General features: G+C 42.7%; 1 protein-coding gene across 1 annotated transcript in view; it reads right to left on the minus strand.

Annotated features, from left to right (window-relative positions):
- Window positions 1-4,226: 4,226 nt before the first annotated feature.
- PLXNB1 (plexin B1) overlaps window positions 4,227-25,752 on the minus strand; it is a 142,940-nt gene continuing 121,414 nt past the window's right edge. Inside the window, exons 12-38 of the mRNA XM_069736457.1 lie at window positions 22,830-22,958; window positions 22,625-22,747; window positions 21,492-21,585; window positions 21,242-21,408; window positions 20,839-20,990; window positions 20,646-20,751; window positions 19,752-19,888; window positions 19,426-19,602; window positions 19,172-19,343; window positions 18,160-18,402; window positions 17,019-17,195; window positions 16,542-16,690; window positions 16,149-16,249; window positions 14,737-14,954; window positions 14,475-14,653; window positions 13,886-13,952; window positions 13,643-13,789; window positions 13,381-13,558; window positions 13,193-13,296; window positions 11,402-11,486; window positions 10,364-10,530; window positions 9,610-9,770; window positions 8,954-9,101; window positions 8,806-8,870; window positions 8,649-8,724; window positions 7,945-8,019; window positions 4,227-7,089 (exon numbers count right to left, since the gene is read on the minus strand). Of these exons, the coding sequence (XP_069592558.1) occupies window positions 6,985-7,089; window positions 7,945-8,019; window positions 8,649-8,724; window positions 8,806-8,870; window positions 8,954-9,101; window positions 9,610-9,770; window positions 10,364-10,530; window positions 11,402-11,486; window positions 13,193-13,296; window positions 13,381-13,558; window positions 13,643-13,789; window positions 13,886-13,952; window positions 14,475-14,653; window positions 14,737-14,954; window positions 16,149-16,249; window positions 16,542-16,690; window positions 17,019-17,195; window positions 18,160-18,402; window positions 19,172-19,343; window positions 19,426-19,602; window positions 19,752-19,888; window positions 20,646-20,751; window positions 20,839-20,990; window positions 21,242-21,408; window positions 21,492-21,585; window positions 22,625-22,747; window positions 22,830-22,958 (3,702 nt within the window). The 3' untranslated portion in view covers window positions 4,227-6,984. The remainder of the gene's footprint in view (window positions 7,090-7,944; window positions 8,020-8,648; window positions 8,725-8,805; window positions 8,871-8,953; window positions 9,102-9,609; window positions 9,771-10,363; window positions 10,531-11,401; window positions 11,487-13,192; window positions 13,297-13,380; window positions 13,559-13,642; window positions 13,790-13,885; window positions 13,953-14,474; window positions 14,654-14,736; window positions 14,955-16,148; window positions 16,250-16,541; window positions 16,691-17,018; window positions 17,196-18,159; window positions 18,403-19,171; window positions 19,344-19,425; window positions 19,603-19,751; window positions 19,889-20,645; window positions 20,752-20,838; window positions 20,991-21,241; window positions 21,409-21,491; window positions 21,586-22,624; window positions 22,748-22,829; window positions 22,959-25,752) is intronic.

Genomic DNA, 25,752 nt, shown 5'->3' on the forward strand with positions numbered 1-25,752 from the left:
TACGGAGACAATAAATGCTCCGAATAAAACACAGGCTGGGTTTAGAGCAGTAATAATTTCTGCCATGAAGAAAAAGCCGTATAATAACAAATAGAGCAAAAGACGCCAACATGAGCGGCGCCATGTCCGGGGGTCTACGGCAGCATAAGGGGGGTTATCAATTATTAATCCGTTATCATTTTCGGATATGATTGTGCTCTTAGTTGGCACCCTTGAAATTGTTCCGGATAACAAAGTATTTCTCCCAGGAAACTATGGCAATTACACGTTTTCTTATATACATGTTTATTTCCTAAATGTATTGTAACAACCCAAAAAAAAGAGAGAAAAAAAGGAAAATTGGACATAATTTTACACAAACCCCTCAAAATTCTTGGCCCCTTTCCAAAATTGTAGGTAGACAACTTTGTTTCCAGCATGTGATGCTCGTTCACACTCACCTGTGGCAAGTAACAGGTGTGGGCAATATAAAAGTCACGCCTGAATCCAGATTAACAAAAAAAAAAAGGGGGGAGAAGTTGACTCAATCTTGGCATTGTGTGTCTGTGTGTGTCACACCAAGCATGGAGAACAGAAAGAGGTGAAGAGAACTGTCTGAGGACGTGAGAACCCAAATTGTTAAAAATATCAACAATCTCAAGGTGACAAGTCCATCTCCGGAGATCTTGATGTTCCTTAGTCCATGCTGATAAACATAATCAAGGAGGATACAACAACCCATGGCACTGGAGCCAGTCTCCCTCCACAGTGCCCAGATTTTGCCCCCTAAAAAAAAATATTGCCCCTCTGACAGTCAGCTACCTGAGTTCCCCTATAACAATAAGTGCCCACTTTACATATAATAATGTCCAGAGTTTCCCCCCCTCACTGTATATATAGACCCCTTAGTAGCCCCCAAACTGATCCCTCCAACACTGTACAAAGACCCCCACAATGTACAAAGACCCCACATTATCTCCCGCCCTGTTTGATGGCTCCTTCACTGTAATCCTCGCACTGATGGCCCCCGAATAACCTCCATACAGTATAATGCACCATGTGGAAACACGTAGGGGGGAGTATGATCCAGCACTGACATCCAGATAATAAAATAATGTTTTTATTTATGATCTATTAAAAGAAAAAAAAACAATTTAATATCAACACCTGACGCGTTTCTGGCACACAGGGCGCCCGTCGTCATAGGACGAGAAAGAAACGTTCAATGATGAGACAAAACGCTGTGATTAGTTCTGTTTAGATCCAATTATGATGATGATGCCTGTTAACCCGATGAATTGACCACTTAATTTTCTTTCTTTTTTTTTTTTTAATAGAAAACGTTGCGATAAATCCCCTTTAAGTGCTAGAGTGAAACGTTTTACCGCCCCGGAATACGTGCTGTTATTTTATATTTATGTTTTTTTTAGCTTTCCGTTTGTACAGCCAGTATACTTGAGATTATCTACTGCACCGAGTGTCGTGCCTGCAATGTGGTCGGAATGAGTTGAGCGTGTGGATTGTGTCTTGCTTTCTTATTTGTAGCAGATTCGCAGACATTACCACGAGCACTGGCACACTTGTAAAAAAAACCTTTGCTGGAAAGCCATGTGTGAGAAGACTGTGTTGATTTGAACATACTGGAAGAAAGAATGTTACCAAGTGACAGGCCTCTTCTGCCTACATATCTGCAACCATTGTTCAAAACTTGGCTCACGTTTTAATCCTGGTTAACGATGGGTAAATATTTGAGAATTATGTTTTTTTTTTTAATATCATTGAATGGTCTGCTTTGTGGTGTTGAAAAAGTGACCGGAGAAATGGAGTTACAATTGTTGGTATTCCCACAGCATGATTTTGTCACCACCATGTTTCACTGTAGGTATGGTGTTCTTAAGGGGAAGAGCTGTGTTGGTTTGGTGCCAGACATAGCATTTGCCGTGGTGGCCAAAAAGTTCAATTTTTGTCTCCTCTGACCACAGCATCTTCCTCCATACATTTGGGGAGTCTCCCATATGTCTTTTGGTAAACTCCAAACAAGACTTACAATTTTTGTGTGTAAGTAAAGGCTCTTTTTTTTCTGGCCCCTTTTCCATAAAGGCCACCTCTATGGAGTGTACGGCCTATTCTGGTCATATGGACACATACTCCAGTCCCTGCAGCTCCTTTGGCCTCTGTGCTGCCTATTTGATTAATGCCCCCCTTGCCCGGGTTGAGAGTTTTGGTGGTCGGCCCCCTGGTAGCAGGTTTGTTGTGGTACCATGTTCTTTCCATTTGCTGATAATGGATTTGATGGTACTCCGGGGGATCAGAGATTGAGATATTTTTTTTATAACTCAACTCTGACTTGTCTGGAGATCTCCTAGGTCTTCGTGGTGGTGTTTGGTTAGTGATGCTTCTTGTTAATAGTGTATACATATGCACATGCCAATTTTGAGTTACTGTATATACTCGAGTATAAGCCGACCCCCCTAATTTTGCCACAAAAAACTGGGAAAACTTAATGACTCGAGTATAAGCCTAGGGTGGGAAATGCAGCAGCTACCGGTAAATGTCAAAAATAAAAATAGATACCAATAAAAGTAAAATTAATTGAGACATCAGTAGGTTAAGTGTTTTTGAATATCCATGGTGAATCAGGAGCCCCATATAATGCTCCATACAGTTCATGATGGCCCCATAAGATGCTCCATAGACACATTTGCCCCGTATAATGCTCCACAAATGCGGATTATGACCCCATAAGATGCTCCATACAGATATTTGCCCCATATAATGCTGCACATGGCCCCATAAGATGCTCCATACAGATAATTGCCCCCATATAATGCTGCACATGGCCCCATACAGATATTTGCCCAATATAATGCTGCACATGGCCCCATAAGATGCTCCATACAGATATTTGCCCCATATGCTGTTGCTGCGATAAAAAAAATAAAAAAAATCACATACTCACCTCTCAGGCCCTCGGCACTTGCTATACTCACCTGTCCGCCTTTCCACCGACGGCCCCTGCTGCGTCTTCCGCGTCCTCTGCACTGACTGTTCAGGCAGAGGGCAGCGCGCACACTAATCGCGTCATCACACCCTCAGACCTGAGCGTCACTGCAGAGGACGGGGAAGACGGAGCGGTGCCGACGTTGGGACAGGTGAATATCGCGCACTGAGTTATACTCACCTGCTCCTGGCGCGGTCCCTGCATGTCTGTTCCCGGCGCCGGCAGCTTCTTCCTGTGTTGAGCGGTCACGTGGTACCGCTCATTACAGTAATGAATATGTGGCTTCACTCCTATGGGAGTGGAGTCGGGTCCATATTCATTACTGTAATGAGCGGTACCATGTGACCGCTCAACACAGGAAGAAGCTGCTGGCGCCGGAGACCCTGGGACGTCCAGGGACTGCGCCAGGAGGAGGTGAGTATGATTACACAGCTTCCGCTCCCCCTCCAACCCCTGGGAATGACTCAAGTATAAGCCGAGAGGGGCCATTTCAGCCTGAAATTCTCGGCTTAGACTCGAGTATATACGGCTTAATCCCATAAATGTAATTTATGCCTATATTTTCTCACTTCATCCACTTAAGACTATTTAGTGCTGACGCATCACATACACAAATAGGATTACAAAAATATTTACACACAGGTTGTAATAGGTCAAAAGCTAAGGGGGAGTTGGGGGTGTGAATACTATCGCAAGCCACTTTACAGTGACTGTTTCCATATTTATATAAATTATTTTTCTTACTGCGATAAGGTTCTATTTTTATTTCCTTGTATCATCCGTTCTCTATCCAATCATCTATTGCTCTGGTCTATGGCACTTACCGGACCTTGCTACTTTTACCTTTTCACCTAGATCCTTTTTTTTAATCTATTTTTATTAATTTTTTAATATAAGTAACTTTTGATGCCCGTTCTACTGTATATTTGCAGCACACACATCCTACCCATGTTGTAAGGGTGATGCCCAGATTACGCCCGTTGCTATAGGTTTAGTAGGTGTCTGTACAGGGCCACACGTGCAGTATAGCGGTAGTGCACACATCCTACCGTACACGCGTCATACCCATATTATGCACATACGCCGTATAGTCCGCACATCATTTTCTGTTAACGTTTCCTTTTTATTGCATTTAGGCATCACCGCAATAAAAACTCACCTTTTGCATAAGTCTGCACACCCCCCGCCTCTGCAGGATGGCCCTTTGCATTCAGTCCAGACAGTACAATCAGAGCACAGACCGGCGCTGGGAACTTAATTCACCTTTATTGAGTAGTTTGTGTCAGGACTACACACTTGGCTTCTTGTTATTTTGTGTCGCGTTTTACATTCACAAACAGTTTTATCACTTCACAGATTTAACAGCTTTTTTTTTCCGACCATCGTCTATAAAACGGGGTTATTCGGATCTCGGAGGATTCGCTTTCAAGTTTTATTTCTTTTATATTATTATGTTAACCACAAATTCTAATTATTTTACAAAAAAAAATAAAAAGGCAGCACAAGTGAAAGCTGGAGCAGGGAATGCATCGCCGTAAAAACCTAGTACCAAAACAATGCAAAAGAAACATAAAAAAAAAACAAAACTTAGATGTGAGTATCCCAAGGGCAACGTGCCGCCTCCGAAATAAATTACAATCCTCCTTTTAGTATTTAAATATCTTCTTTCATAACTACGGTATTTACACATCCAGTTCAGAGCAGCAAATTGCCAGAAGACGTGGAATCTATCACCGAAACTAATAAATAAGCATCTACCATCAGATTTAGTGCAGTAATGTACCGTCTACAGCCGAAGAGCAGCCAGCCACATTTCACTGATGTCCGCCCTCACAACCATTTTTTTTTTCTATTACTCCAATGCATCTAAAATGAAGTCACCGTTTTGTGTACACAGCTCCTATGCAAACCACTGTGTCTCCATAGTTACAGACTACAAACAAACAAGGTGTAGTCTGGTCCTTCTTTCCCTTGCTTTTTCTTCTTGCTAATGAAAGTGTCGGACAAAACTACTGTAACCATGGAGACACATAGGAGCTGTATACACAAAACGTGAGTTTTTTTTTTTTAGCCAGACCATTTTATTTTTGATTTTAGATGCATTGTTTATTCTTGTAAAAAAGTTAAGCTAGGAGTTTAAATGGACACACCTCCTGTTTAGTAATGTCCCTAAGACAACACTTCCTGTCCCATGCATTGTACAAGGGACTGATGTAAAATACTGACCAAATACTGACTGTGTGAACATGGCCTTAGCCAAGAAAAGGGACAGGAGCTGAAATTGACCCAAGGGTAAAAAAAACAAGGGTGTGTAGCAGCAGAAAAGGAAATCTGCAGCATGGGACTAAACTGCTGGGAGCCTGTGACAAGGAGTGTTGTCATAGGGGCACGTAATGGTCTGATGAGGGCGTCAGATGAAACGCAGGGCGGCTGCTAGGACTCAACAAGAGGAAGACTTTTTTTTCTCGTTAGGAACAGACGGAACGAATTTGAAAAGGCGAATAAAAATATGGCGACTCCAAAGTAATAAAATTATACTTCTCTGATAGAATCAGCTTTACAATTGTTAAAAAATAAAATAATATTCTAGGTGGAAATTTAAAAAAAAAAGGCAGGAATGAAGGAGAAGTGCGAACTGGAGACCTCTCCGGTATAGTTGTGTCCTTGTAGGAGAAGGTCGTGCGCGGGGTGATACAGCGTGTCCATCGAGTTCAATCAGCACGGAGAGTCTGTGGGACCGCCCCCGGGACCAGTCTATAAGGACCGCCCCCGGGACCAGTCTATAAGGACCGCCCCCAGGACCAGTCTGCGGGACCACCCCCAGGACCAGTCTATAAAGACCGCCCCCGGGACCAGTCTATAAGGACCGCCCCCAGGACCAGGCTAAGGACCACCCCCAGGACCAGGCTATAAGGACCACCCCCAGGACACTCTATAGGAACCGCCCCCAGGACCAGTCTGTGGGACCGCCCCCAGGACCACCCCCAGGACACTCTAGAAACCGCCCCCGGGACCAGTCTGCGGGACCCCCCCCCCCAGGATCGGTTTATAGAGACTGCATCCAGGACCAGTCTGCGGGACCGCCCCCAGGACCAGTCTATAAGGCCGGCCGCCAGGACCAGGCTATAAGGACCGCCCCCAGGACCAGGCTACAAGGACCACCCCCAGGACACTCTATAGGAACCGCCCCCGGGACCAGTCTGTGGGACCGCCCTCAAGATCAGTTTATAGAGACCGAATCCAGGACCAGTCTGCAGGACCGCTCCCAGGGCCAGTCTATAAGGACCACCCCCAGGACACTATAGGAACCGCCCCCAGGACCAGTCTGCGGGACCGCCCCCAGGATCAGTTTATAGAGACTGAATCCAGGACCAGTCTGCAGGACTGCCCCCAGGGCCAGTCTATAAGGACCGCCCCCAGGACCAGGCTATAAGGACCACCCCCAGGACACTATAGGAACCGCCCCCAGGATCAGTTTATAGAGACCGCATCCAGGACCAGTCTGCGGGACCAGTTTATAGGGACCGCCCCTGCAACAAGTTTGTAGAGACAGCCCCCTGGACCAGTCTATAGGACCACCAACCGACCAGTCCACGCAAATCTGAACCAGCAAGTTCACCAATCCGTTCTCAGAAGGCCGGTGAAGAACACATGCATTGCAGCCAGTAATCTGGGGTCTCCTCCCATTGAAGATGATGGACTTGGCACACGTGAAGATGAAATCTCCTGCCCCTTATTACCATGCAGGACACCAGGACGGCCGCCATCCATGGGGCCCAAATCCTTCTATATCAAAGTTCAGAGTGTAAAAAAATTTCATAGAAAAAATAATCTTTTTTTTTTTTAACCATCCGCTACTCAGTCGGGAATGTGACAAGGAGCCGTGAGGCCGCCGGCGTCTCCGAGGCCGGGACCTAAAGCAACGGTGATTTTATAAAAATCTCTCCGCTCTTGGCAAGAACCTATTGTTCTCGGACATAAGAAGGACCGTCCATGTGTCTCGGTCACAAGTCGGTGACTTTATTCTCCACGGCGGCTGCAATCTGCTGCAGTCTGTATCCGAGCTGCATCTTTTGGGCCGTGGAGTCTTCTTCCAGTGCTGTAATAATCTGCCAGGGAGAAAAGGAGCCGATTGGTGAAGGCGAGAATAGCACAGTTTATTATTTATAAAAAAAATTGCTGCCGGGGTCAAACATTATCTGAGAGAGGACAATTCCTTTAGGTGAGTTGTCTTTGTGATCACCTCCCACATCTGAGCAGATCAGGCTATAAAATGAGCGTTGCCTGCGGCCACCACTAGATGGAGCTCAACACATCCAATACATTAAACACAATGATAAATCAGCATGGAGTGAGCTCCCCCTAGTGGTGGCTGCAGGTATCCAGATTCCTATCATTTTACTCTGTCTTTGCTGTGAATTTGGAACTGTGTGTCAGAACAGTTTGAAATATATTAGAAAAAAATGAGGAATTAAAATGGAGATAAGTTTAGGACACATATAAATAAATGCAACATCTAATATAAGTGAAGCTTTTACAAAAAAATGACTATTATTAATATAGATATCAATAGAGGTTATCAGTATTTGACCCATGGGGGCTGAGATTTCTCTGGACCACTAATACCAATGTGTAACCCTCATGGCCACTGGACCAGATCCCTTCAAGCCTCCTCCAGCGTATCTCTTCTGATTAATCAGAAGGAGCGCTGGTGATACCGACAAATTAAAAAAAAAAATATATATATATATATATATATATATATATATATATATATAAACACATTAAAAATATCTAATAATAAAAAAAGATTTACTTCCGGATAAGTAGGAAGAAGAGAGACTGAAATTCGCATCCCATAAAGTAGTGGTTGTTGAGAAATATCACCTTTATAACTCTCTGCTGCCACCTGGTGGTGGAAGGCTCTAATCGCATAATACACTGTAATGTACAGGGCCACTCACCTGGTCATAGTACTTATTAATATACTTGTAGAGTTCGTGAAGAGCCACCAGTGAGTTAAGTTCACCTGAGTAATTCTAAAAATGGAAAAAAATGCAAAATTGAGATAAAACGTTCCCATTAGACCATGTACAGTATTAAAAATATTGTTAGAGATATTATATTAATCTGCTGATCTCTTGCACACTTTAGATGTGGCGACAGTACTCCAAGAGACTGACTTTTTGACCTTGCGTGAAACAATGATTCTTGCTCATTTACTGGAATTTACTATTATGCAGAATTTCTATGATGCACCTATATTTTACTTATAGTCTATACAAACTGTTGATATATTTACCAAGGACAGACTATGAATGCATTTAAGCTGGGTACTATAAGAAAACATTGCCAACCAATTTACTGCTAATCCTAACGCAGGCAGATATGTGAATCAGCTTCATTCTAGCATAGTTATCAAACTTGATAAATTATATTATTCTGGCCACCACTAGGGGGAGCTAATAGCATACAGATGAATACAGATAGCAATGAAAGCTAATGTGTATGCAGTGAGCTCCCCCTGGTGGCAGATGCTGGAAGTTTCTGTAAAGCCCCTTTCACCACTTCAATGCTGAGTACCCCACTAAAAAATGAAAGATCGTACAATCCTATAACAGGAAAACCTCCACAATATGTCATGTGCATGAGATAAATGGACCCGTACCCTGGAAAGCTCTGCCAACGCGGAATTCATCTCCTGGTCACTGGCGGAGATGGTCTGCCGGATATCAGCATAATATCTGGAATAAGAGACACTTTTATAGCTCAGTGATTAATGAGAAGAAGATAGAGGGGGCAGATGTGATGATCCGCGGGCTCACCTCTCCACCATCTGCTTGTACCGCGGGATGTCCCGGGCATACAGCAACTTGTTTATGGGGGAATCCTGCAGGAAAAAAAAGAACGACTCAGATTAAGTGGATATGGGGCCACGGGTTCCGCTCAGATAGAGTCTATTTCTTCACTTACCCGGCCCAGCTTATGATCAGCAAGGGTGCAAGAGTCCATGAAGGTCTGCGCAATCACAGACAGCACGGCGTCCACATTATCCGAGGTCTGCACATCAAACACAAACTGCGGATTCTTGATTATGTTGATCCAGAACCTTAAAGGCAAACTGAAGAAGAAAAAAAAAGGTTCAGGTTCTCAAAATTCAGAATTTGCATAGAGCACAGATCTAAATGAGTATTCAAGGTAGCAGCAAAAAAAAGGTTCCCACCCCCATGTAAATGTCACCAGTACATCAAATCCATATCCAACTGAACATTTTTAGAATTCTGAATAAATTCATTTTTAATACATCCTTTGTAACATTCTCTTTCTAAAACAAAGCTCCAAATCTTCTGCATAAAGTAAAATAAATACATTTCTGTCTGCCACCACTAGAGGGAGCTGATCAATGTGCAGAAGTGCAGGGAGCTCCCTCTAGTGGTGGCTGCAGGTATCATTCCCCTCTATGTCTATGCAGGGGATTTGGAGCTTTGCATCAGAATAAAATGAATCTTAGCCCATTGTAAAGATACATTAAAATAATAACCGCAGAGCGATGAACTATAAAATGACCTAGTGTTCAAGAGGGGGGATTTAGTGTAGGTTTTATTCTATTTTATTCTTTAGATTTTTACCTATTGGTTTTCCAGATGTGAATGGTCTCTGGGTCATTGATTCCATAGTGCGTCGCCTGGTCGTCTAGCAAATCAAAGAAATACTTGACGGCAAGCGGCACAGGACGGCTGGTGCTGAGTATAACCTGGAAGAGGTCATCCACAAACTTCTGGAGCGTGCCCTGTGGAGCGATAAAACCAACATATACTATAGGGAACCCAACACCGCATCCTGCCACGGAGCGTCATCCACCTTTGGAGACAATTTTGTTTGCATGCGTTTGGTGCGAAAATTTATTTTTGCAATTGGCTTTGATTAAAAATTTTGCACGGTTTGCTTTCTATAGCCTTTGTGTTCCGCTGTCTGCAAAATGAGTAAACTGAGAAACGGTCAGCAAGCTTGTTTCAGTAGGTCTGTTGGGAGAGATTCTAAATGTTATGTTTTTCCTGAGCGTCTATCAGCTGATAAATATATAAGTTGAAGGTGCAGGGAATCAAAATCTGCAAAAAAGCCAAACGGTGCAACATTTTTAATGAAAACCAATTGCAAAAAAAGATTATTTTTTTTTGGCTGAAAATACATACAGTACATTAAAAAAAAAATTATTCCCAAAGGTGGAGAACGCCTTTAAGAATCAGCAACCTGCTGTTGAGAAACTACAACTCCCAGCATGCTCTGACAGCTGTCGGCTGTTCATCCTGTTGGCTGCACGTTGCTGACCCTTATTCTATAACATGTAGATACGATTATATGAGATCTCCCCCCTTATTTTACCTTCATGGACAGGAGACGGGTCAGGTAGATTTCGGGGATGGCTTTCGCCCGCTCCCTGTCACGTAAACTCCCTCTCCTGTGCTTTGGTAACTCGGGCTCTTCGGTGGGTTTTACAAGGTGCCATAGTTTGATCCCCCCTTCATCGGCATCCTCCAACATGGGGGTCTCTGAAAATGGATAGACTATGTTTCTGGTCTAATACAGATAAGTGCCCGTCGTATTATCAATATATTGGGCAGTAGGGGGGCTCGGAGGGAAAATGCAAAATGGAAGAAAGACTGAGATATACGGGGTCCCAAGAGTTTATATATGGACATGATATAGGGTGGTCCTGCATGTGGACCCTTAATATTATTCATATAATTATGGCCGTGCGTTCGACTGTTGACCAACAGGATGATGCCTGCAGAAAAAGGAGTACGGCACGTCCATTTCTCCATTAAAAAAATTAATTAAAAATTAATTAAAAAAATAAGTTTTTAAAAAAAAAAATCATTAAAATTTTCGCATGGTATAAGATAGAAAGCGCTGGTGTTTCCAATATCCTAATGATAGAATGTAACCACATAATGCTCATATAATGTGTATTTAATAAACAATGTATCAATGTATCATTTCCAGAATTCCGCCCTTTGGAATGTTCTATTGTCTAAGATTAGAATCCAATGTGTTTCTTCTTAACAGAAATGTCTTTTTCCGTACATCATGTGGAAGTTTTAATGGATTTAGAATAAAAACGTTATTTTTTTATTCTTCTACTGGATTAGTTTTTTTTCTGCACTTATTATATTCAGTAATTTATTTTTTACTAAGGATGCAATACACAATTTCATCTAATATCTAATAATGTTCCGTGGGAGAGGAGAAGGATCCGACATGTTGGATTTCAATATGCCCAATTTAATAATATAGAGATAATTGGGAAGATCTGCACGCTCAGCTGGGGCGCGTGTGCATGTGTATGGGGGCTCGAGACTGGAGTTGTGGCCAAACGAGCATTTGGTGAACTGTGAAATAAGACGAGATGAAGCAACTCACTCTCTCCTGGGATATAATCGTGGTTCTCCGGGTGGATGTGTTTGCTCAGCCGAGGAACCAACGCTACAGTCGCCGCATCGGGAACCTATAATCGAAAGAGAAGACGACTTAAGACTCAATTCATCATTTGCATTCCTATTTTTGGTATTCGTCGACGTGTTTTGTTTTGTTTTTTTGCACCACAATGGCAGAATGACTTTGCACAAAATCAAAAAATGAACTTTATTTTTTTGGCTTTTACCCATCTTGCAACTTTTTCTGATAAAATGTATCAAAACTTGGGCAAAAATTCCAGGCTTGCATGATATACCTCCAGGGCGGTCATGGAGTGAACACTGGAGCACATTTGAATGAACATTTTGCGACTTTTTTTTTTTTTTTTAAAGTCACAATTGATCTATCAGCCGCAAGTATCTGAAAATCAAAAAGCGCCCGCAATGGTCAACATAAAACAACAATAAAAAGGCAAAAAAATATATAAAAATAGACTTTAAAAAAAAAAAAAAACCAACAATAAAAAGGCAAACAAATATATAAAATAGACTTTAAAAAAAAAACCAACAATAAAAAGGCAAAAAAATATAAAAAAATAGACTTTAAAAAAAATAACGACAATAAAAAGGCAAATAAATATAAAAAATAGACTTAAAAAAAACAACAATAAAAAGGCAAAAAAATATATAAAATAGACTTAAAAAACAACAATAAAAAGGCAAAAAAATATAAAAAATAGACTTAAAAAAACAATAAAAAGGCAAAAAAATATAAAATAGACTTAAAAAAACAACAATAAAAAGGCAAAAAAATATATAAAATAGACTTAAAAAAACAACAATAAAAAGGCAAAAAAAATATAAAATAGACTTAAAAAACAATAAAAAGGCAAAAAAAATATATAAAATAGACTTAAAAAAACAACAATAAAAAGGCAAAAAAATATATAAAATAGACTTAAAAAAAAAACAATAAAAAGGCAAAAAAATATATAAAACAGACTTAAAAAAAACAACAATAAAAAGGCAAAAAAATATATAAAATAGACTTAAAAAACAACAATAAAAAGGCAAAAAAATATAAAAAAATAGACTTAAAAAAACAACAATAAAAAGGCAAAAAAATATATAAAATAGACTTAAAAAAACAACAATAAAAAGGCAAAAAAATATAAAAAATAGACTTAAAAAAACAATAAAAAGGCAAAAAAATATAAAATAGACTTAAAAAAACAACAATAAAAAGGCAAAAAAATATATAAAATAGACTTAAAAAAACAACAATAAAAAGGCAAAAAAAATATAAAATAGACTTAAAAAACAATAAAAAGGCAAAAAAATATATAAAATAGACTTAAAAAAACAACAATAAAAAGGCAAAAAAATATAAAAAAAATAGACTTAAAAAAACAACAATAAAAAGGCAAAAAAATATATAAAATAGACTTAAAAAAAAAACAATAAAAAGGCAAAAAAATATATAAAACAGACTTAAAAAAAACAACAATAAAAAGGCAAAAAAATATATAAAATAGACTTAAAAAAAATGTGCAAATAAAAAACACTAAAAAACATACAAAAAAGGCACAAATACACTAATAAATGGGGCCCTTAGTTCCCAAAGTAGTAACTCCCAAGACCATTGACATTGGTCTAATGACTGTGAGGCCGATCAATGGGCTCAGCGCTGGATCCAAGACCCTTGCTGCCCCACTTGGCTGCCACTTTGTTGGATTCGATGAAATTCATAGTGCGGTCGATTTCGCTCATCTCTACCAATAACCCCGTGGGTCGGCACCTTGTAGTGTTGCAGGGTGTTTATCCTCTTCCACGACCCCTGAACCACCGATGTCAGATCTTCATCAGAGAGGATGAGGTGTCCGGCCAGACCCGATCTCCATTCTACCGTGACAATAGGAGTAGACAATTAGGACCGGAGACATTTCTGGAGCCTACAAGTCAAGGAAAGCAAAATGTTGGACTTACCCAGGTCAAGGCTTTCCGGGCAGGGACGGAGACAGCACGGCGTCCCTTTATAAACCTGGTCCAGGATCTTCTCTTTGACTTGGGTGATGGTGTCACAGTCCAGTAACTTCACGGGGACTCCTTGGCCTTCATCTTCTACAGCGCTCCCAGTGGTGGGTTGTGTAATTGCATTCAGCGTCTACAAAGAGCGTCCACCTCAATATAATACAACTTTTAGCCTCCCCTAAATTAGTTTAACACCCCAGGTGACTTCTGTCCTCACCAAGGTCTTGTACTCCACGTCGTCCCTCAGCAGGCGGTTATCATTCAGCGTGTACTTGGCTTTCCCGGTCACACAATCTACTGGACCTTTGTCCACTTGGTGTTTGATGCCTCGGAATAACATGTAGAGCGGTTCTCCTGCCGAATCCTTGATGGGGGAGATAAGCCATATACATTGACACTAATTCGGGCACTTTGTTCCTTGCGCCCCTGCACTTAGCCCTTTACAATTTCTCAGACGTACCCTCACGAAAGAGTAAAGGCAGATGGACATCCAGTTGGTCAGCAGCTTCTCAACAACCGATTCGGTCCTAGAAATAGACACCATTATATAATGACCTTATTGCTATAGCTTTGGGTGTATTGATTCTCGGAAAGAAGAAAACCGTCTCCAGTGCCACCTATAGGAGGTAGCTACCCTGCAAGTTATTGTTTTACCCTTTGAAAAGGACCCCTCCCCAGGTCAAAAGTGTCCAATTATTTTATTCCTGCTGTTCCCCGGAGTATTCTGGTTTTTGTTTTTTGTAAATCCGCCATAGGGTTCCAGAGATGTAGGGCTTTTAGTGCTAATTTTATGGCTCACAGGATCCTCAGGGGCGTGGCTTACAGAGTAATTATGCAGAGCTGCCTAAAGACACGCCCCTGAGGATCCTGTGAGCCATAAAATTAGCACTAAAAGCCCTATATCTCTGGAACCCTTAACACAAACCATAAAAATAGCCACTAAATAAAAAAGGCCCATATCTCTGGAGAAGAACTATGGCCAGATTCGCTCAACACTGCTTTGCTGAAGCAGAAGACTCCAATAGTGTCTGAACGGCCGCGTTCCTCACCTCCTCAACATCAACTTGGGGTTCTTGGCGACATATTGTTCTATGAGGTCATTGAGAAGCGTCTTCAAGATATCCGTGAAATATTCCAGCTTCCCATGAAGAGAGACGGTAAGGAGAGACGCCACGTAAGCGCGGTCGCGGGCAGAGAAGGTGCGCTGACTCTCCAGAGTGTGGATAAACTGTGACGGAGGAGCACAATGGTGAGAAGACGACACATAGCGACTGCGCCAAGCTTCAGGTTGGGAGCTCATCGCCTTCATACCTTGGTGAGGAACAGCTTGCTGTTGAGAAGATTCGATAGTTGCACCAAACCCTGCTCCACCGTCTGTCTCCGACCCTCCGGGACGTCCAGGTCTCTGTGCAACGGAGATTCCCGGTGACCAGGGAAAAATATCCTCTCTGCGTAAGACTTGTAATCCAGGAAGGGGATCCCGGTGCCAACAAGATCACTGGTGAGATCCATCATCTCTGTCATAAGATCTATCAGAGCCAAAGAAAAGAGATCAATAAACTTTACATGTACAGAATATAGAGGTATTATCAGTCATTGTACAGGAGGAGGAGGTGAGATGTGACATCACCTATTGTGAATGGAGGAGCCTGTGTGATCTACTGTATATAGAGGTGTTATCAGTCATTGTACAGGAGGAGGAGGTGAGCTGTGACATCTATTGTGAGTGGAGAATCCTGTGTTATCTACTGTATATAGGGGGGTTATCAGTCATTGTACAGGAGGAGGAGGTGAGATGTGATATCACCTATTGTGAATGGAGGATCCTGTGTTATCTACTGTATATAGAGGTGTTATCAGTCATTGTACAGGAGGAGGAGGAGGTGAGCTGTGACATGGTCTATTGTGAATGGAGGATCCTGTGTTATCTACTGTATATAGAGGTGTTATCAGTCATTGTACAGGAGGAGGAGGTGAGCTGTGATATCACCTATTGTGAATGGAGGATCCTGTGTTATCTACTGTATTTAGAGGTGTTATCAGTCATTGTACAGGAGGAGGAGGAGGTGAGCTGTGACATGGTCTATTGTGAATGGAGGATCCTGTGTTATCTACTATATATAGAGGTGTTATCAGTCATTGTACAGGAGGAGGAGGTGAGCTTTGACATCACCTATTGTGAATGGTGGATCCTGTGTTATCTACTATATATAGAGGTGTTATCAGTCATTGTACAGGAGGAGGAGGTGAGCTGTGACATCACCTATTGTGAATGGTGGATCCTGTGTTATCTACTGTATATAGAGGTGTTATCAGTCATTGTACAGGAGGAGGAGGAGGTGAGCTGTGACATCACCTACTGTGAATGGTGGATCCTGTGTTATCTACTATATATAGAGGTGTTATCAGTCATTGTACAGGAGGAGGAGGAGGTGAGCTGTGACATCACCTACTGTGAATGGTGGATCCTGTGTTATCAGTATATAAGTGATACTTTTTATTGTAATCCTTCCTGTTATCTCTAGAGAATACATGGTGTCAGCTTACTATGAGGCGGTCAGTAAAACCTGTAAGATTTCAGGGTGATTTCAAACAATCAATAAAAAAATTTTTGGGGGGCTAACTATGCAAAACACAAAACTATTAGACCAGTCATTTTCTGATGACCCATTCCCTTTAACGTTTCCAAACATTCCGCCAACAACAGGACAGACAGAGGTCACCTGTAAATTCCTTCTTGCAGCGATCTCTCACACTAGTTTCCAAGTTTTCCAGCTGAATCTGAACTTTCTTGTAGTCCCTCAGCGCTTGTTTGCTTTTCCTCCTGAACACGGACAAAGGGATTAATACTCGGAGAAAAATTAGGTTAAAAAAAAAACAAAACAAAACCTGTGAGCTCCCCCTAGTGGTGGCTGCAGGAGGGGAGAATTTTAGAACTATGACTATGCAGAGGATTTGGAGCCGTGTATCAGAAGAATCAGGACCTCTGGCAGCTAAGAGAATATGAAGAGAGAAATCAGCGCAGAATTCGCCATCTGCTCAGTAAAGCGGATGGTGGACCGTCACTCTGCGTCTTTTCCTGGACCTCTCTATTAGGGGGGTTGGATCTGACCTACCTGTATATTAGGACAATGATGAGAACGATCAGAGCCACAAATGAAGCCCCGACTCCCAAACTGATCTGCGCCTCCAGCGGGAACGTGAGCTGGCTCTCCGTGTCATACTGGACCTTCCCGAGGACCAGATCGACTCCTCCAATCTGCACCTGGTGGAAAAATCACAGCATGCGAGTCACATCTTTATCATTGGAGGCGACGTTACAGCATGTGCTACAGTCTAGAGCTGCGTTAACAATGCCACAGGCTCCAGAGCTGAAATCTCCCATTGTCTGCATAGCGCTTGATTTTGTGATTTGCACTATAGGAGGGGTGGGAATTTTAAAGGGGTCATCGGCGATGGGGTTCCCACATCCGGCACCCCCACTGATCAGATCCTGTTCTCTTGAATAGCTTGGACCCCCATTGTCTATGGGGGTCCGATCACGATGATATCCAGTCCCAACCAGGGAAACAGAAATGAGCGCAGCTCCTTACTGTAAACTCAGGCAGGGAGTCCACGCCTTCTCTCTTGGATGGGTAACGTGGGGTCGGTTGCTTCTCGGGGGGTTCACAATATAGGTGGTTACTTGTGAGGGTCTTCACTGTGCAAACCCCATCCCCGATCATTGCAATCATCTCTTCTTTGGTAATAGCCAGGTCCAGATTCTCCCCCTAGGAATAAAGCAAGAGGTCAGATCTGTCCTGGCGACTCGTCTCCCACCAAAGTGCACACGAGACCCCTACAATATGAGCGGGATATTCGACCACCTAACCACTGCCTTCAGCGCTCGGCGGGGTCCCGTTCTCTAGACAAATTCAGGTCCATAAAATGTATGACATGGTAATATCCCTTTAATAAAAACAATCTCTTTAAGTATAGTCCACCTTTAGAGGCATTTTTTTTTAAATCTAAATATGTATTTCAGGCTAAAAATCATCGGGTGTCATTAAAAATGTAGCACCGTTTGCCTTCTGCGCTATCTATTGCGGGCTGCAGAATGAGTTAACTGAGAATCTGTCAGTGAGCTCGCTATGATGATCTGACGGGGAGACCATAATTCTTTTTTTCCTGTCTTTCTCCAAGATCTTCTCAGCTGATGTACGACCACATAAAAATTGAATTTGCAAAAAGTAAAAAACTTAAAAGCCAAAAGGTGCAAAATTTTGAATGAAACCAAATTTCAAAAATGATTTTTAGCCCCAATCACAAGCATTTAAGTAAAAAAAAAAAAAAAAATCTCCCCCGAGAAGTGAACAACCCCTTTAAGTGAAGCACTGTGAATACTGGAAGTTTTGGTAACTTTTACCTTTCCTGTCCTTGTCCTCTGCTTTGGGAAGCCACATGAATCTCATCTATGAATCCAACATATGTCTTGCACTTCCATCCACTCGCTGCCCTGATACTTTGCTACAGTGTATCAGTGCAGGTAAAATGTATCAGCCTGGAGTCCAGTCTAGGTCAGAGAGAATTGTCTAACCTGGATACAATTGTAGCAAACCCTCAGCTGTGAATTGGATTTAGCTCAGAACATATTTTAACGGTCTTTAACTAAGGAAGTTACAATTCACTGACATGTAGCAAAGATTATTTAAATAAACCTTGAACCTTCCCTTTAAATGTCTGGAAGTTTCTTACCTCCACGGAGATCACACTGCCGGGCTTGTGCCGATACGGTTTGGCTGGGTCCTCGGCATTCAGATGTCGGAGCACTGGGTCGGGCACGTATATAAAAGGGGCCGAGTTTATGACAGTGAAATTGAAGTGAAGATTATCCAGGATGAATTCTACGTCGACACGGGCGTTCCAGTGTAAAGGGTTAATGGCCGGCGTCTTACAAAGCAGCAGGAAAGATGAATTCACCTGGCAAAGCTCCTCAAACTGCAGAGAAGTAAGAGAGTGGATGCATAAAAATGTACCACAAGGGTAGGCACAACAATAATATTAAAGGGGTGATCCCATCTGAGGACGTGATGGCATACGACTGGGATGTATCACTACGTCTTAATTGTAGGGGTCTTTAATTTAAGGACCTGAAAATCATCAGAGAGAAGCCCCTATGGTGGTTCCTTTCTATATCACAGGCTGCATCATTAACTACACAGGGAATTCTAACATAGCTTGATTTAAAGGGGACCTGTCACTTTGCCATAAATATATACATTTCTTACCTAGTGTAAATGCCGCTGGTCTCCTGAATCCGACGTTGTTTTTCTTTCGTTCCTGCGCCTTTCTGTTCGGGAGATATAGCCCTTTCTTTCCGGCATAAAAGTCAAGACTTCTTCATGAAGTGGGCGTGGTTTCCCAAGACGACGCCCACAAAGAGGAGCTGAGAACCACGCCCACTTAGCGGAAAAGCCAAGGGACAGAATGGTCCATATCTCAAGAACCGAGAGGCGTAAGAGCAAAAGAAAAACATCGCCGGATTCAGGAGAACAGCGGCATTTACACCAGATAAAAAACAAAAATACATATTTATAGCAGTTTTTTTTTTAATAAATTGAACAGTGTTCACGCAGATAGATGAGAGAGGTCCCTTTATTCAGAGGTTTATGGGGCCCTGAAAGAAAATAATTTACAATCACTTCCTTAAATAAATGTGCCCCTTTAAATATGGTTGTAAGGAGAATAATATCGACTACAGCCCCACCTGCTGGACAGTGCAGAGCGAACCCTCCGGGCATTCCGTCTCCGGCACTATACGGCGCTTCCTCCCAAGACTTCGCCTTCGTCTCCTTTCCATTGGGGACACAGTAACTCTGATTTTTGGGGCTTGTACCACGTCCAGATTCTGTCCGTAAACCAAAATCACACGTCCTCCGCTATGATAGAGATCGCACAAATCAGTGGCTGTAATATGGAGTTCCCCTTTAATTCAAGCACATTCTTAAAAGACCTTGGTACCTGAAGAAGCTCTTGGCAGGGCTGGCAGAGGTGATGTTGGGGTCCGCGGTGTACGAGAAGAAGGCATCGGGGAAGCTAAAAATCTGTTCTCCGTACCAGACGGTCACTCGGAGGTCTGACGTGGCGTTGCTGGACCCGGTCAGACATTGCAGGTGGTTTTCCTGAATCTCCGAGGAACTGTGAAAAAAATATATATAAAATACCAATTATTTCTATCCTAGAATATCTGCAAACACCGCTCCTGAAATACTCTGTGCTGACGGTGCAACAGATAATTAGAAAGTATTCCGGCTTCTCCTACTCCCACAGACATAAACATGACTCACATGTAACAGGGAATATCTCCAACGAAAACTCGGGTATCGCTGGGCCGCCCCGTGAGAAGTTTGGATCCTGTAACGGCCAATCGGGTTCCTCCAGATTTCGGTCCGCGAGATGGAAAGAAAGAAAACAGAACGGGATTCTGAAAAAAAGAAAAAAAGTTGTTTCTATAATATAATCTACAATGTATTTAAATTTCTGAAAGAGAATTTCCAGGATTAGAAAAACGTTTCTACCAAAAACAGCGCCACCCCCGTTCTGCAGGTTGTGTATGGTACTGTAGCTTTGCATCAATCACTTAAATAGAGCGGAGCTGCAATACCAGACACAGCCAGTAGACGTGTGTGGCGCTGTTTTTTTTATTTTTTGGTTTTTTTTTTTTAACTAACAAATCCTGGACATTCCCTTTAATCGGTCTCATACATTAAAATCATGGGCTCCCATAGCATCATATAAGCCTTTGAGTTGGGGATGTGTAGCAAAGCAACATCACCCCTATACCCAATGCTTGCCCACTTCTGGATACTGAAGGGCCATGCCTCATGCACACAGCCACCCACTTTTATAAGCGTGGGCGGGGGATGGGCTATTCGGCATCAGACCACCACCAACTCACCGGCCCCAGAGCAGCCGCCTGGTCTGCCTACATTGGGGGGATTCCACTGCCTTTAATCTTTTTTTTTTTTTTTCATGGGGGTCATGAGAAACCACTAAGTGTTGGCGAACCTGCTTTGACCAGTATAAGAACTTTTGGAAAAAAAAAAGGGAGTAGAGGTGCAGAGGATGGGAAGAAATAGTTATAAGGAAGGGGCAAAAGCAAGAAAAAAGGGGCAAAACAAAAAAAGCAGTGATGTGGCTGCACAAATGGAGCCTTTATACCCTCATCCAGGCCATGTTACCTGATAGGTAAAAACTTGGGTGGAAACTCCATGTAGCCCCCCGGGAACCTCCACCAGGACGTGCCCGGCTCTCACCGACCAGCTTTTCCCGGCGACACAAACTATACTGCAAGGACAATGGATAGTACGATCATTAACGATAGCCCAGAACCAGCGAGTCTTCGTCATGGTCAAAGACGACTTATCTCGTTACCTGCTGGAAATCTCGTATTTCCTGACGTCCACCTTACAAGGGATATTGGCCACGGATACTCGGTCCACAATGTCTTCCAGTTTTTGGCCCAAGTTGGAGCCGGTGATTGTAATTCTCATCCCTCCGTCCACAGGGCCTGAAAGAGGCTCGATCTGAAAAGAGGACACACCGTCACGGTCAATACGATGCATAGGGCTACCAACGAAAAGATTGGTTCAAATTTCAGTGGTTCAATTTCCCTACAGTGCCTCCGCAGGGGAAAGGAGGAATTGCACGGTTTTCCATTAAATAAAACATGCTGGGTGTGAACTATGGGGACGTGCTGGGAACTGCCCAAAGCGAGAGACGCTTTTTGCATCCACTGTATACGTTGTAAAGTAACCCAAAAATGTTCTTCCCATACCGAATGGATGAGGGGTGCAGGACACGTTCCCTCCACCTCCTCCATGCAGGACTCTTGGTACATACAGCTGGGGTGCTCGCCTCCGCACCACACACAGTTATATTTGGGGTCGGCGGTCTGACACCGGCTGCAGTCAGCGTGTCCCACCGAGCAGTTATACAGAGTCACTAAGTGGGAAAAAAAAAAGTTATTGATTACAATATTCTATGCGGAGTGAAACTAGTCATCGTAGGGACCACCCGGGACGTACCATGGAGGTCCTCGTAACTGTCCACCTGCAGGTCCGGCTCTCTCTGCACATACACCAGGGTGTTGAACTCCGGCTGCGGAGCGGAGTAACTGTACTGCAACAAGAACAGAGGGCGATGGAACAGGGCGAGGCGACAGCATATGGTTTAAAGGGTGACAATCCTGTTAGCATGGGCAAATGGGCATCAAAGAGGGGCTTCCTCGCTCGCAACCCCCATCTAGGGGTCAAAATGAAGAGTCAATATGTATAAGTGGCTCCATTCCTCACAGCTATTCAAATGAGGTGAAAATGGCTAATCTTGCCTGGAATGTGACCAGATGATTGCCCATGGGCTGCCTTCTAAAAGGGGTTGTCTGAAAGGCTAACCCTTTAAGGAAAACCAAGAGGTCTCACCTAGTGATGAGTAAACGTGCTGTGATCAGGTGTTATCTGAGCATGCTCGGATGCTAACAGAGTGTCTTCAGAGTGCTCGAATAATATGTTCGAGCCCCCGCGCATGCATGTCTTGCGGCTGTTGAGTATGCAGGTGCGGGGACTCAAACATTTTTCGAGCGCGCTATAGACACTCTGATAGAACCCGAGCATGCTCAGATAACACCTTATCTAGCATGTTGACCCATTTTGTTTAAAGGGTAACCACGAAAAATATTGGAAATTTTGGGGTAAACCCCCTCGCATTCTGATGAGAGTCCATTTTGGCAGATCTGATTGGATGCCGTTTTCTGGAGGTAGAGGAATAGTCATGGCCCTTGACTCCAAGCCAAACAAGCATGTTAACTGGAGAATCAAAAAGTAATAATATATTCTGACTTTCTTTGAGACAAGTTATTGGTAAAGGTCCAAGAGCTTAGACCACCACTGATAAAAAGCAGCCATGTCCCGATTGGATACAAGCACTGCCATGGTCCACAATAAAAGGAACCGTAATGGGCCACCAGCTGGCCCCCCAATAGTCAATGGTTTCCAATGAGGCATAAAGCAAGCTACGGTGATGCCCCCCATCCTCTCTAGTAATTAGTCCGATTCTATGAACCAAGACCCCCACGAATAATAAAGGCTGATCGGTCTGGATCCCATTTCGGGGGTAGAACATTCTTTGCCCGTCACAGTTTCTGGTTTTCTGAGGTTCTTACTTGGTGGAGTTGGCATGTGATGTAATAACTGGCCGCGTCCGCAGCGTCCCTCTCCACATAGGCATCCGTTATCAGAGTCCTGCCCTCCAGAATCAGGACACAGTCGTAATCCCACTGGAAATCCTGGGACATATCAGAAAGTCAATGCTACAAGATTCCTCAACACCGCCCTCTAACAATTACTCCCTAAAAGCTTTGGAGTTACCTGGTAATGGTGGAAGTTTCTCCCCACTAAAGTTATTTTACGCTCCACATTGACGGGCAGTAAAGAGGGGCTCTGAATACTGTGCACGCAAGGACAAGCCTCCGGACCCCAAAACAGCTCCTCTTTATTCTGCAAAAAAAACGAAAAAAAAAAAAACTTATGATCTCCAAAAAAAGTTGTAATAACCAATAACGGAAGTCACCAACTAGGATTTCTAATGGATTGGGTACTTGTAAAATAATTAGGGGGTTATTAACGAGGTCATTGTGCATCAAACTACTATAGTCAATGAGCCATCGATAATGCCACAATTGTGGGAGGAGACGGCACATGATACAGGGATTTAAGAACTTGCCTAAAAGACAATCTCTGCGCTTTGTTCCACCCCACCAAACCCCAGTATAAGGTCAGTTTTTGGGGGTCTGATGGGGGGCCGATGTGGTGACACATTCTATTATGATTTTTGGGTATCTCGGTGCCTCTTTCTTCACTACTTGTGCGCATTACATTGCACTAGATCTAACTCACAACATTGTACTAATTCTGCGGCCATCTATATGGACCTGTACATACCGCTTATTACTTCTCGTCAGTATTCTGCCATCTTGTGGCTACCCTATGTATTGCTTTCTTTTTATTACTTTATGTCTCCGATCGGGCTTCCCTTTGCTTTTATTGTTTTTATTATTCATTTTTAGATTATAGTTTTTTTTTTTATTGTGTAGTTGTGTATTTATTGCATGAATACATTTGTCTGATTAAATTGGAGTAACACTTATATGATAGACTCGTGCATATTCCGGCAGAGAACCAGCGCATGCGCAGGGTCTTTGCCCTGTTCTGGGCAGAGGAATCATCTCTGTTCTGCACTTGTTCCAGTCCTGGCGTAACCTCCGTGGCGTAAGTTTCTACAGTCTTTGGTCTCCGCAGCTTCAGGTATACCAGACAGAGGGCACAACTTTGCAAAGTGCATGAAGGCATGAGTGTACGGTGCCTCACGGGTGCTGCCCTTGAACACAGTGTCTCGTCTCAGTCATGGCAGCTCCGTGCCAGCTGGCTCCGTTGGCAGCAGGAGGTTTTCACAGCAGTGGGACGTGCATGCCAGGGAGATCTCACATAATGTATCCCAGCTCATAATTGTGCTCAGCAGGAGCCAGCTGGCTTCCCTGAAAAACCCTCAACGCATTAACAATTGTTCACAGAGGCCCTGCCAAGCTGGAGACGGGGCATTGTGCGCCAGGGCATCATCAATTAAACACAAAAACTGAACTTTTTTACCCCAAATTTGATCAATAAATCTCACGTTCTCCATGCCCGCTCTTACAGCGACTGACACTCTTGTAAATTTTATAGCAGCCTTTAATCTTCAGAAATTTATCCAGCACCCATAAAATGCCCACCCAAAGGAGCAGACGCTGCCAGGATCTTAGCACCGACCTCCTCCATTGTCAAATCGACAATTTTTTTTTTGTTTTGGAAGAAGGACCCTTCAGGGATCAGAATCGATCAGTGGTCAAAGCTGGGAGCAAGTCATTCATTTCCCAACAGTGCCACCACTGGGGAAAAAGGGGTATTGCACCATGTAGGCTAAAATCAAATGAACAGAGTTGATAATTAGTCCTCCAGAGACTGAGATAGATCAATGTTGTGAAAGTGGGACCTTCTAGATTTCTCCTAATCAGACAGGACAGAAAAAAAGGTTAAGGTAATTTTGTAAAATAAAAAAAAAAAAATGGCAAAAAAGTGACTTTAACTTCTATTGTAGAGTGTTATGAGCATGCACTGAGACCTATGCAGAGGTCATTTTGCAGGGAGAGGTGAGGAAAAATTTTTTTCAACCATCATCTATTGTAAATGATAGACCCCCATGACATCTATGTAGAGGTGTTATCCTGTCTGTGCAGATAATGCGATAACTGCTAAAAAGTGATCTCTCCACTGTAAGACTAAGAGTAAGCGCGCACCTTGAGTATTTACAGCAGATTTTTCTCCAGCAAAAACCACAGCGTTGGCAGGAAAAACTCTGTGTAATATGTGAGCGTTTTTGTGTGTGTTTTTTTTTCACCAAATCAGTTGCAGGGGTGAAAAACGCTGAAGGAACCGACATGGTGAAGCTTTCAAAAAATGCCTTGAAAGTTCAATTTTGCAAGGAAAAAAAAACACGTATCAACGTGTGCATGAAATTTCACAAATGCAACAAAAACATGGCATGTGAACAAGACCTTAAAAAAACTACAAGAGCTTTGGATTTTTAAACAAAAAGATGGGAAAATAGAAATAAGTATCACCAACATTTTTGGCAAATATGTTTAATGGTTAGCTAAGACTTTATTTCACTTTTAATCAGCCGTTGTCAAGTTATGAATCTTTCTACTATGCTCCATTACCTTATTTTGCTCGCTTTTCTCCAAGCTGAAGGTGCCCTTTTAGCTGCCTTGTTCGTGCACTTACAGTAGCTGATTGGAACTTTAGCTGCACAAAGAATTTGCTCCCTTCCCCCATGATCAGACACCATGTCCAAAAACTCTTCCTATCTGAGCAAGACGTTCACATTGGGGTACGGACATTCGCAAGAGCTGCAGCTTAAATCAGCAGCTCCAAGTGCATGAACTCGGCTGCTAAAACAGGACTTTCAGAGTGGAGTTTGGGGAAAAAGGAAGCGAGAAAAGACCATGAAGTATATTACAAAAACTCAAAACTTTTCAAAGACTGATCAAAAATTAAATAATAAAAAAAAAGTTTAGTTACTCTTTAGCATAAAATGCTTGATGTAATCGAGAGGTCGAGAGATTTGCGGGGTAAATCGGCCCTGAAGGGACCCGAATTAAGGGCTTACTATATTTATTTTGGATGTAAGTGAACTATCTTCAGTAAAAAGTGAAACTTTTCTTCCATTTTATCTTGACTGTTGGGACTAATTTAC

This window comes from Ranitomeya imitator, chromosome 8, assembly GCF_032444005.1.
Source record: "Ranitomeya imitator isolate aRanImi1 chromosome 8, aRanImi1.pri, whole genome shotgun sequence".
Classification (NCBI taxonomy): Eukaryota; Metazoa; Chordata; class Amphibia; order Anura; family Dendrobatidae; genus Ranitomeya; species Ranitomeya imitator.